At 41.3% G+C, this 13,793-nt stretch overlaps 1 protein-coding gene across 1 annotated transcript in view; it reads left to right on the plus strand.

Annotated features, from left to right (window-relative positions):
• RABL3 (RAB, member of RAS oncogene family like 3) overlaps positions 1-13,793 on the plus strand; it is a 68,466-nt gene that overhangs the window by 40,536 nt on the left and 14,137 nt on the right. Inside the window, exons 3-4 of the mRNA XM_086935627.1 lie at positions 3,779-3,908; positions 13,173-13,287. Of these exons, the coding sequence (XP_086791753.1) occupies positions 3,779-3,908; positions 13,173-13,287 (245 nt within the window). The remainder of the gene's footprint in view (positions 1-3,778; positions 3,909-13,172; positions 13,288-13,793) is intronic.

Below are 13,793 nucleotides of genomic sequence, written 5' to 3' on the forward strand. Positions count from 1 at the left end.
CTTCCAGGTCTTTGAGGACTTTGAGGCTCTAGGTGGGTATCGCATTAATAAAAGGAAAACCGAAATGTTACAATGTGGTAGTGCAAGCTTGGATCTGTACCCCGATATCCTTGCTTGCGCCAACACCCAACCTAAAATATATCTTGGGGTATATTTCTCTGAAAGAGTCTCCGATTTATATCATCTGAATTTTGTACCGCTCCTTCGAAAAATTCAGGCCTTGTTTTCACGCTGGAACTCTCTACCGTTATCGGGCCGGGTTGCCTTGATTAAAATGTCTGTTCTTACTCTGTTTAATTTTCTGTTTTCAACCATCCCTTGTATTTTGTCAGGTTCCTTTTTCACCCAAGTAGAATCTTATGTTCAGAACTTTTCTTTGGGCAAAAAATCATCACGAATTGCACTTAGCACATTATATAAAGAATGGGATTTAGGAGGTCTAGGCCTTCCGAATCTCAGGGATTATTACTATGCTTAATTTGCACAGTATTTATCTAGATTCAAACCCCAACCACAGTCAAATCTTTTTATTTATAGTTTCATGGAGTTAATGTGTAAGGAAAGTCAAATCCATTCCCCATTGTCAATTTACCGTTCCCCCAAGCGGGTCCGTCATAAGTGTCTCCACTGGCTTTTTAAAAAACGACAGGCTCTTTATAAAAGATATTCCATTCCTGTAATCAACTCAACCACTCTACTAGCTGACATTTTACCACTAGCAGGGATCACACAATCCTCAGAACCCACTTTAAAGTGGGATTCGGCAGGATTTCGTAATTTTCTGAGAAATATAAAATGGCTGACTATGACCGAAATGGCGCGTTTGATTGTTAATGATTTTATTCTTCTGGGGTCATATAACATCTTCCATAAATTCCTTGCTGAGCTGGATGTTTCTCAAATTAGGGAACGACATCAGCTAACCAACGAACTCTTAGAAAATGCACCTGGCAGAAAACCTGGGGCATGGAAAAAGCGCTTAGCCTCAGTTAGGGCCCTAGATCTTGGACAGAAGGCTATCAAAAAATGGATGGATTGTGAAGACCTAGAAATCTCTGCCAACTTGTGGTCAACTATCAATAATCTTAACTTCAGCACGCTCACAGGTGCAAATTGGAGTAGGATGCTTTTTTTTAGTAAGTGGCAACTATACCGAACCCCTCTCTCCCTTTCGAAAATGTATACCAATCATTCACCGCATTGTTTTCGCTGCATTAGTTATCCTTCAGCCAATTGGTCGCATATTATGTTACTATGCCCCAGGATTCAGAAGTTCTGGAAGGACATCTTTTGCTATTTGGAAATCGAATGTGGTATTCAATTAGCAGCGAGTGATTTGTTAATTGTTATTGATTTTGATCCAGACCTTTCCCTTCCTGACTATTTGGTTAAATTTTTATACATTGCGATGGCAGTAGCTAGATCACTTTTATTGCAAAGGTGGCGCACCGATTTGATTCCTTCCGTCCTAGAATGGGCCCATAAAATGCAAGCAGTTAGAAGAAGTGAATGCACTTATGCACTACGTGTGGGGGGTATTAGGAAGTTCGTAAAAATATGGGCTACGTATTTTGACTGAGATTAGGAGGGGTTATTACCTTATGTATGTAGTTAAAAAACTACTTTTTCCTTTTTTTGTGTGTATTTGTCCCTGACTTCTTGTATTATATATGAACTTTTAGAAATGTTATGTTTGCCTAAAGGTAATTCCTTTTTATGGATGTATTGGTTTTAATGGATTTAATGTATTGCAATTTTTGGGCATCAATAAAAAAAAAACTTTCCTTTCTGAAAATTGATGCGTTGCATTCTCTGAAAGTAAAAGAATGAGCTCGCAAAATGTCTTTGTGAATTGCAAAGAACCATAAACTTACACATACTTTTCAGTTTACATTTGTGAAACAGGCACTGAATACCAAGTACATTGATTTACTTTCTTTTTGCTAACAGATCAAATACAAATACTATGTACATTCCCTTGAATAATAATATAAAAGAATGCGATTCTAGCATGGGCATACAGCGAAAGGAGTTTGATACTTTAGCAAATGTTTGAACGGTTCGCTTAACTTTGAGGCAGAGAAATGTATATCTTAAAATGCAAAGTTTGGGTTCTTTAAAGTATCCTCACCCCTGCTTTAAATTTATTTTGGGGGAATTGCTTTGATAATTAAGAAAAATAAGTGGAGGTTTAGTAGAGGTGACGGGTAGAATTTCTGGGCTCTATAGTTATAAATTACAAATATAGAGCCATACAGTTAGAAATTACATTTTAAACATCCTGTGGTATGTGAAAGACTTTTACTACCCAGCTTTCATTTACGCTGATACATCTAAGAATTTGACTTTGTTTACTTCCTTCTTTTTTCCATTATTTGTATAATTGTATGATATGCATGGTCATCACAGGTATTCATGATAAGAGTAACAGATATGTTTTTGCTGTACATTGATTGGAGCAAATGCAAAAAGAATAATTGCTTGAAAGAATGCAGCCCAATACACTCACCCCAGTACAAAGATCTGGGCCAAAATCCATCCTTTTTGTGCTCCCCATGCCATTCCAGTTTGAACCCAGCCATATGCAAATCAGTCTTGGCCCTGCACCCTATGGGAACAGTTCAGCCCGAACTGCCAGGCCAGGTCCTCCCTGGACTGGAAACAATCATCCTACAACCAGTTTCACCTCTCATCAGCCAGGATAGCTTGACTCCAGTGGCATGGAGAGCACGGGACCCTCGTCTGGGCATACCCGTCCCACTCTGGGTGACAAATGCAAAAATAACAATTGATGGACAGAATGTAGAATAACGTCATACATTCACCCCAGTAAAGAGATCTGGGCCTAAATCCATAGTTTTTTTGCTCCCCATTCCATTCCAGTTTGAACCCAGCCATATGCAGATCAGTCTTATACCTGCGCCCAATGGGAACAGTCCAACCCGAACTGCCAGACCATGTCCTGTCTTGACTGAAAACAAGCATCCTAGGCCTAAATCCATCGTTTTATTGCATGTGTCACCCTAAGTGGGAAGAATATGCCCAGACGTGGGTCCCGTGCTCACTGCACCACTGGATTCAAGCTAGCCTGGCTGATATGGGCTGACGCCCTAAAACTGGTCCTAGGATGCTTGTTTCCGGTCCAGGGAGGACCTAGCTTGGCAGTTCGGCTGGACTGTTCTCATAAGGAACAGGGTCAAGACTGATTTGCATATGGCTGGGTCCAAACTGGAGTGGCGTGATGAGCAAAAGAAGAATGGATTAACCCCAGATCCTTGTGACTGTGAGTGAATGTTTGCATTGTCCAGCATTCCGTCCATCAATTGTTCTTTTGCAATTTTCTTGTACATTGATTGGAAGCAGAGTTCTCAATTTTAACTTAGTAAAGAAGGCTGCAGCTATCACCTTCTTTGACTTGCTGAGGCCTGCTTAGCCTCAAGAATGTACTTGCACTTTGATCTTTTAACCTTTAATGGGGGGGCCAGCCATGGTGGCAGTGAGACAATGAAGACAGAATGGTGGCAGTGAGACAATGAAGACAGAAATGGGACAGTTTCAAAACAGGACCCTCGAAAGTCAATACATGGATTGTACCTGACTTGCCTCATCCTCCACTCGTTCTGAGTCCACCCCTTTTCAAATATGCCAAAGTGTGCCAGACCTGCACAGTTACTATGAATCATGGCGTACCTTGACATGTACAAAGAAATGTCTTGTGTTCCTTGACTGCCAGAAGCTGAATTTCACCCACAAACATACTTGTTGTTTTGCTTCTTAGATCCATGAATACAAAGAGGGGACTCCTGCGGAGAAGACATACTACACCGAACTCTGGGACATTGGCGGGTCTGTGGGGAGCGCCAGTAGTGTGAAGAGCACTAGGGCCGTGTTTTACAACTATGTTAACGGTGAGCTTGATGATCCCCAAGAGAGACACCTGTGTAATGATCGCCGCAACTATTTTATATGTTTATTTATTTATTTATAAAGGTTTATATAGCGCGAACATGACCCAAGAGGGTATCATGTTTATGGTTTACCAGTCTGGCATAATAGTAGATGTGTTCAAGTATCTAGCAATAAAGCAGAGAGACCTCAGCTGCAATACTTATCCTCCCCACTTAACAGAAACCTTATGCTGTCTGGAAATTGTCATCTTCCTCTGATTCTTTTATCTGTCACACCAGGATACACTCTGGATTCAATGCTTTTGGGTGATCAGCTGACCTGGAAAGTGCTCTAAAACCTCAAAGCAGGGTCTGAATAATTCCTGGAACCCATAACTTTCTTTCTATCAAAACAGGCAGGTATTTGTACCCTCCATTTAGTGTGCAAGGGGCTTCTGATCTCTGTCAGTAATGTAAAGAAAGGGTTTAACCCCAACTTAAACACGTTAGCCTGTACTAAATTTAATTCAGTCTTGAAATAAACACCTTTACTCTTCACTTGGTGTTCTGGTATCTGGAGTCATTTCTGAGCTTTCTAGCTGGAAATAAATTCACATAATCAAACAAGTCACACACCGTTGAGAACTTACCTGTATCTCAAAATGAGAGTACATTGTCAATCAAGCAACTGGCACGTTACATGAAGCAAAGGACCTACCTTTATTCAGCTTTCAATGTTTCAAAGGGCATATTGTGTTTTTTGCATATTTACATCGAGTAGTTTGTTACAGTGGTATGTTACAGTTGTATGGAGTGTAGAAGAAGATAGGCAGTCTCTGAGGAACCCAGTGAAGGGATGTGGTAGAAATGGGTGTCTCTAGTTGGCAGTGGCTTGCACCCTGTCCAAATAGGGACCCTTCCTTCAAGTGAGGGTAAGGGAGTTACACACCCAAGATCACCCCGGCTCACCTCCTTGGTAGCTTGGCACGAGCAGTCAGGCTTCTCTCAGAGGCAATATGTAAAGTATTTGTATATAACACACACAGTAACACAGTGAAAACACTACAAATAGACACTATACCTGTTTAGAGTAGTAAACAATCTTTAGTTAAACTAAACTAGACCAAAACGACAAAAATCCAACATAAAAAAAACTCAAAGCATGACTTTTTAAAGGTTTCAAGCAATTCTGTCTATAGTACTCTGGGTGCAGTGATTTTACACAAAGTACCTCAGATGCGTCCAAATTCACAAAGAAAAAGAGCAGCATAGGAGGGAAGTGTTGGAAAACACAGCGATGCTTCGATTCCGGAATCCCTGGGGAGGCGATGCATCAGTTCTGCACCACGCAGGAGAAGTGTTGTAACGAATCCAGACTGTAAGGGTAAGCGATGTGTTGAAGTCTAAGACGGTTCTTGTCTGCAGGTGATTCAGTGGAAAACTTGACGCACAGGTGCGATTCGTAGAAATCCAGATGTGCTGAAGGTCGATGCAGCGTCAATTTCTTCAGCTGCGGTCCCACGATGCATTTATTCTTTGTCACACAGCAGGGCCTATGTCGGAATCAAACGGGGATCTCAGACTTCGGAGACACGGTGCACTGAACTCTGCCTGCGGTGGTTTCTTTGGCTACAGGCAGGCGCAGGGTCACTTTCTTTGGCCGCACACCGGCGGTGCGTGGAAACGTTTCTCACACAACGGTGCTGTGTAAGAAAAACAGGTGCTGGAAGGGCGAAGCGTCAATTTTTAAGGCTTTTGTAGCTTTTTGCCGCAGGAACAATCTCCAAGGGCCTAGGACTGGAATTGGCATCACTTGGCAGGCCAGAACTCCCAGCAGCGGAGTTCAGGGATACTGCAGGTGAAGTCTTTGAGGGACCTGAGACTTGATAGGAGGCAAGCACACACATGCCCTTGGAGAAACTTCACAAGCAGGATAAACAGCAAAGTCCTGTCCTTTTCCTGTCCAAAGCAGAAGCAGCAACTGCAGGCCAACCCAGTAAAGCAAAACACAGCAAAGGGGTAGTCCTCCTCCTTACAGCTCTTCAGCTCTTCTCGTTGGCAGAGAGTCTCCTCTTGATCCAGAAGTGTTCGAAATGTGTAGGGTGTTAGGTCCAATAGTTTTACCCCTTTTGGCCTTTGAATTAGGTATTCTTCAAAGGAAAGTCTTTGCAGTGCACAAGTTCTAGCCTTGCCCTGTCTTGGCTCCAGACACACTCCAGGGGGTTGGAGACAGCATTATGAGAGGCCAGGCACAGCCATATTCAAGTGTCCTTGACAAATCCTCCCACCACTCTGGCTCAGTAAGACTCATCGGCCTGGTGATTGGCCACCAGGATATGCAGGAGACACCTTAACTCCCTCTGTGTTACTGTCTAGAGTGAATGCACAAACAGGCCCCTGTCAGTCTAAACCAGACATAGATTCCACAGGCAGGCAGAGACACAGGATGGTTAAACAAGAAAATGTCCACTTTCTAAAAGTAGTATTTTCAAACACAGAATTTAAAAACCATCTTCACTAAAATGTTTGTTTTTAATTTCCGAGCTGGGGTACACTTGCCAGGTCGGCATGGCAGTATACAACTGCACTCACAGACACTGCATTGTTGGCCGGAGATAAGTTTACAGGGTTACTCATGTATGTGGCGCAGTCATTGCTATAGGCCCACTAGTAGCATTTGATGTACATGCCCCGTGCACACCAACTGCACTTTACTAGGGACTTACCAGTAAATCAAATACGCGAATCATGGATAACTAATAAGAATCACAATTTGCACAGAAAGCATATGCACTTTAGTACTGATCAGCAGTAGTAAAATGCACAGAGTCCTAGAGCCAACAAGAACAGGTCACAGCAAATAGGAGGGAGAAGGGAAAATGTTTGGGGATAACTCTGCAAAAAGGGCCAGGTCCAACAAGATGCACCTTTGAAGTTAGTTTCACACCACAGTACGACTATTGGGCGTTGCTGTGTAGCAAATTCACATGCCATGTAAGAAATTTACCCACTGGTCATCTTTTATACTGCTCAGATTAGTGTTATTCTTTGACGGTGTAGCGCTATGATCACAGGCGTAAATCGAAGGGAGTAAGGTGCTTCTTGGTTGAGAGTTTTTGAATGACTGCAACTCTATTACTGCAACCCTTAAGTAGATTGGCAGATGTCGGGGCAATCTGTGAGAATATCCACCGTCGCTGAGACATCTCGCACCTCACTGCATCCCATTCACTGCCCACACAGACTGGGTATGGCCAGCACACAGGAGTGCTCTGCACTTGTCCTTCTGTAGCGTAGGAAGCACGTCCCAAGATCTTTACTGGATCAATCCTGCTTATGAAATAGTGAGTATAAAGTATGCAAAAACAACACTACAGGAATCAAAGAAAATCAATGTTATTGGAAGGACCAGAATAAATCTCAGTCATGCTCTAGGATAGTTTATTATGAAGCAAAAATGAAAGCAAATAAATTGATTGCACTAAGAAAGCTACCTCACCCTCGTTTATTTAATTGTGCTACGAAAGGCTTATGATATTGTAAACAACTCAGTACAGTAAGATGCACAGTCATCAAGAACATTCTCCTCTGAACTGGGTTTGGTATATACAATCTAAAGAGCGGTCAATGTTTAGTAGGGACCCCTCAGCCCCGTCCGCCTTTACTCTCACCCGTGCCCTGTTCCTCTATAGAAAGCCATTCTGTGGAGATCACATGCACCACTGTATGCAAGAGCAGACCTGCAGGGTCTCAAGGAGGATGGGGTATTTGCAGATTAAAATACTTAAACATCTGGTAAACTGAATGTAATCCCTGCCTTATTGGGAGGTGACTTTCTAAAACCTCACACTGAACTTGAGACAAACTTTTACCTTTTTATTCAAAGGAATAATCATTGTGGCTGTACCAAATGTATGAAATATCAATAAAAAAAAAATAAGGAATCGGAGTTGTACAGCAACGTGGTGCTCGCTTCAGTTGGCTGCGGCTGACAGTTGGGTAATGAGCCTACTATTGCCATGTGTAGAGGGAACAATGTTTGTTTGTTTTTTGGTCTTTTCTTTGGTCTTAGAAGAACTTTCTTGTGTACCAAAGGGTCTGATAATCATGTCAGGATGTGATAATCATCATAGATAGCCGGTTATAGGAGTTTACAGATGGTAAAACATAATCGGGAGATGATCTACAAGGGAACAAGTTTTACTGTTCTTATAGCCATTAGAATTTGAGTTTCTGATGTAAGTGTAAGTTCGCCCCAAGTGATAGTTGCTGATTTGTGTGAAGAAGTCTTCATATCATTTTCACCCTGTCTAAAATATACTTGAGAGAAGTATTTGGAACAGTGAAATCTTTGCAGCTCTTCAGAACACAAGGTCGTTTTTGAGGATTCTTCTTCTGGTTGGGAGTTAATTGCACCATGGCCATTCCATCGTAGAACGGACAGATGCATGGTCTGTTGGGCGACGAGGATCACTCTTTGGCGGTAGTTAGAATTGTAATAAGATCCGGTGCATGAACGGGTGAGGGGTGCAGAGTGTCTTGAATTATGTATGTCTTCTTTACTGGCAACAAGTGGAGAACTTGAAAAGCGAAAGTGATGTGACCTCGAATAATGAGCTGGCTGGGAGTGGCAGAACTAGTTTAGGTCAATTCATAACAAGTATACACAGTGACAATTCAATACAAAGCAGAGCACAGGCAGCACTGTACGCAAAGATAGAAAGCTGATCTGTCAGTCCCCAGAAAGAAAAAAAATATATATATATATATTGTGTGTGTGTGTGTATATATATATATATATATATTCACTGAAAAAACCAAAGGTTTCACACCAGTTATAGTTAGGAATTAGCATTTAAAAAACCTTTGAAATTCACTGAAAAAACCATAGGTTTCACACCAGTTATAGTTAGGAATTAGCATTTAAAAAACCTATTAAATTCACTGACAAAACCAGTTATAGTTAGCTGGAAATTTTACTGACATAAAACCATTGAAATTCCCACGTTATAGTTAGTTGGACTCACTATAACTTGCGCGCCTGCAATGCACTGCTGATGACGTCACATATTACATCACTCATGGCATGGTCAGTGACATCACTCATGACATCACTGATGACACCATCCTTGTGACAGAGTGACAGACCTAATTTCAGTGTAATGTAACGCTTGAAACAAATATTCAAAAATAGAAACAAACATTTTCAAAAAAATGGAGATACCCAAACCAGTAACAACAACCAATTCAGTAATTCCACCATCTATATACTCATCCACTCATTCACCAACAGTTCTATATAGTCACTCATATATATACTCACTCATCATATGTAGTGATACACCTATACATCCTGTTACACATCAGCAGTCATCCAAAAGTTACTCACACACATACTCACACATGCACATAAACTATTGAACATCCATTTATTTGCATATACATTTATACACACACTACCACCTTACTTCTAAGGAAACTTACACATACTTACTCTCTTAAACAATCACTTATAGAAACACATACTTATTTAAACAGGAACTCCTACAATCTCTCACTATATATACTATACTCACTTATATACATCAATACTCACATATACTAGATTAAAACATATGTCGTTAGTAATGAAGACACTAGTGAGACAGTCATTCACTCACTAACACACACATATACACACTCGTCCACCCATACAGTCCTGCACATATTCTGTCTTCAAAACACATACAAACAGTGAGTCAGTCACCAACCCCTGCAGCCACTTATACACAAAGAGAAACACTGATACAAACATTTAAATATTTAAACAATACTCGCTAATATATGTATTCACTAAGATACACTTAATAAGCCAGTTAACCAACCAATTTTTTTTAAAAAAAACATCCATTTACACACTTATTTAAACATTTATTCTTCCATCGACCTTTACAAATACATATATAAAACAAATTTATTTTTCAGAAAGACACACATTCACTGGATGGTGTCATCAGTGATGTCATGAGTGATGTCACTGACCATGTCATGAGTGATGTAATATGTGACGTCATCAGCAGTGCATTGCAGGCGCGCAAGTTATAGTGAGTCCAACTAACTATAACGTGGGAATTTCAATGGTTTTATGTCAGTAAAATTTCCAGCTAACTATAACTGGTTTTGTCAGTGAATTTAATAGGTTTTTTAAATGCTAATTCCTAACTATAACTGGTGTGAAACCTATGGTTTTTTCAGTGAATTTCAAAGGTTTTTTAAATGCTAATTCCTAACTATAACTGGTGTGAAACCTTTGGTTTTTTCAGTGAATTTCAAAGGTTTTTTTAATGCTAATTCCTAACTATATAAGACCTGAAAGCCCACCAGGAATCTCCAGTATGCGCCAGGGGACTGCATTGCAGAGAGGTGTAATGAAGCCACAACCCTTTTTACACCTCTCTGCAACGCAGCCCCCGTGCATGTTTGTAGAGGGGGGACTAATTCCCCTTGCATACTGGGGGTCCCTGGATCATATCTGCCCAAACACCGATATTCCGAACGATTGTAAATGACTTTTCTTGAGAAACATTTGGATTTGGATTATCATGTCCTATACTTTGGAATTTTTGAAAGACTGACTTTGAGGATGCTATAAATTACTCAAGTCTGCCCAAATTGTGTGGGTAAAATTGATACCTAGTCACTTTTAATAAGAATATACTTATGTCTCGTCTAACATTTGGAAGAAATATCTAGTTATATGACAACGGGATACCGACATAACTTGAAGGAAATAAGAACGCCCTGAAGAAGTTCTGTTGTACAGAACGAAACGTTTCGGCTGGCTGTGGTACATAAACTTAAGGAAAATAAAAGCATTTGAATATACACCAAGATTCAGCGCTTCAATAAGTACTCTAAGTGATATGATTTGATTGGACTCATTGTGAAAGTGGTGCTGTGCCAAACTTTGGAATATTCTCCACTACTCTCTACTACTTACTCTCTCCTACTCTCTACTACTCACTCTCTACTGCTCTCTACTACTCACTCTACTACTTACTCTCTACTACTCTCTACTACTCACTCTCTACTACTCTCTACTACTCACTCTACTATTCACTCTACTACTCTCTACTACTCACTCTGCTACTCTCTCTACTGCTCTCTACTACTCTCTACTACTCACTCTCTACTCTCTATTACTCACTCTCTACTCTCTACCTCTCTACCTCTCTCTTCTTCTCTCTCTACTAATCTCTACCTCTCTACCGCTACCTCTCTACCTCTCTACCTCTACACCTCTACCTCTCTACCTCTCTCTACACGCACACATATAGACATATATGCATATATATATGTGCATATGCATTTATATATATGTATGTGTATGTATAAAAAAAACAACTAAACATTTTTTTTTCTAAACAGCTACTTTTAAAACTGTCATTCTTTTTTCCCATGGTACGCTCCCCGGTACGCGCACCCGTGCGCGTACCGGGCGCTCCCCCCGCGAAAATCAAAAAAAAAAAAATTTTTTTTTTTGCCTTGCGGGGCCCTTTTATGGCCCCCACATCAAACCTAGGGGGTCAGGGGGGGTCTACTCTGCCCCCTTATGTTCATTTCCCTCTTTGTTTTGGCCACCTATTGTGTCTCGATTTTACCGAGACACAAGATGGCGGCCGCTCCGGACTGTTTAGAATGTTTACAGACACCCGAGAGCCAATCAGCTTTCCTTTCGCAAGTCGCGTGGCGCGCACGGTACGCGCACCCGTGCGCGTACCGGTGCGCTGCTATAGATATATATATTTTTTTGAACCTTAATTACTCAAAATCCACTGGAGCACATATCTTGAGACATAGCAAAGGCACATCGGGCTACCAGTCCCTACAATTTTGCCAAGTTTGGTGGAAATCCATTCAGCCGTTCGGGCTAAAAGTGAAATCGACCGCCCTATGGAAATTAACATGGGGAAAACGCGTTTTGGGACCCCCCTTTTATCTCGGCCCCCGCTTGACGAATCCCCCCCAAACTTTCAGGGAAGGACCGGACCGCCATGAGACCATTTTCCTGAAAATTTCAGGCAGATTCGTCAACCGGCGCCAAAGTTATTCAAAATAGAATGTTGAGATTTAACATTGAAAATTATCCTAACTATAACTACCTACTGGCGACCGCCAGTAGGTAATATATATATATATATATATATATATATATATATATATATATATATATACAAACAAAGTCCTGCGAGAGTGGCTCCCCACACGTTCTTCAGGTACAGATCTCTCGACACCAAGGATAAGTTTCAAAGTCCTGCGAGAGTGGCTCCCCACACGTTCTTCAGGTACAGATCTCTCGACACCAAGGATAAGTTTCAAAGTGGTTTTATTTTTCCCTCTCCACCGGCATGACGCGTTTTCGGTGTCAAAAACAGCCTTGATCACATGGCACATATATCTGTCTCTCTTTGTGGAACAAAAGAACAAAAGTACCCTACAACATTGTGTGGAAAGGAGACCAAAGGCAGGGGTCACTGAACTCAAAATGAAGAATGTATAGAGTACTTCAGCACATGGTGTACACATATATTTCCAGTCTTACCAGTGATTTAGGACTTACTCCAAGTTCACCATTCTGCGATCTATGCCTTACAGTCAAGATTCCATACTCAGACACTGTCCTTAAGTTAACACATGAATATGTGTAAACTTCACCAATAAAGCTGAACAGACAATGAGTTTTGAGGATTTGTGAAACTGCTGGTCTTAGAACTACCACGTTAATGTGATCCATCATATACTTGCAAAATAACAATAGATTGGGATGCTGCGAGTAATTTCCAGTGGCTGAGATTAATTAAAGCATTCCATCCCTTTTTTTGTATAATTTAGTGTGGCGCCCTAACTGGGATGGGTAGACCCAGAGGTGGGTGCTGTGCACACTGCGTCACTGGAACCAAGCCATACCTAGCTGATGAGCCCTAACTGGGGCAAAAGGTCCTGGATTGCTTGTGTTCCGGTTGAGGAAGAACCTGGCCAGGCAGTTCGGGCTGGAGTGTTCTAATGGAACAGGGTCAAGGCTGATTTACATTTGACTGGGTCCAAGCTGAGGTGTCATGGTGTGCAAAATAACGATGGATTGGGATGCAGCCCTAGTTATTACTAGTAGCGGAGATTAATTCAGGCTTTCCATCTATTGCATTTTTATATATTTTAGTGGTCATATACTTGATACCGTCATTTAGATAAAGTTGTAGATTCTGATTGATAGTTGGTTAGATCAGTTGGATTTTGTTTTATTTTCAGGTATTATATTGGTCCATGATTTGACCAACAAGAAGTCATCCCAGAATCTCTACCGCTGGTCCCTGGAAGCACTGAACCGGGACCTTCCACCAACTGGAGTCCTGGTCACCAATGGGTGAGAACACCGCTGGCTCTGACATCACTGCATGCTTTCTTCATCCCCATCTCTTCTAAACCATCACGTCAGCCACTGAAACAGTCCTGCATGTTTAAGGCACTCTTCCCCACCTTGCAGCAAAAGCCTTCCTAGTTTTTGTTAAAAACTGTTACCATCCGAACCACGCACTGCATCCATCTTAATGCCTTTCTACCACATTTCTAACTCCTACTTTCACTCCCTCAGATACTAGGTTTGACTACTACTCTCAACTTTCCAGTGTATGCAACTTGTTAGTCAGTACTGGCAATTCCTTCTATGATCCCTCCAACTCCTTCTCCATTTAACGCACTAGCCCTCTTGCAAGCGTACTGGTCTTCCTTACTTCTCCCTTGAGACATTCTTTCCTGTGTATAAAATAGCCAGAATGATTTGTCTGCGACTGTCCTGTCCCTCCTCAGCAGGCCAACTTCTAAAATACCCCCTATTCAAACGATCCTTTCTTCTTCAAAGCCCTTGTTCAA

The sequence above is a fragment of the Lissotriton vulgaris genome, chromosome 8 (genome assembly GCF_964263255.1).
Source record: "Lissotriton vulgaris chromosome 8, aLisVul1.2, whole genome shotgun sequence".
In the NCBI taxonomy this organism is placed as follows: domain Eukaryota; kingdom Metazoa; phylum Chordata; class Amphibia; order Caudata; family Salamandridae; genus Lissotriton; species Lissotriton vulgaris.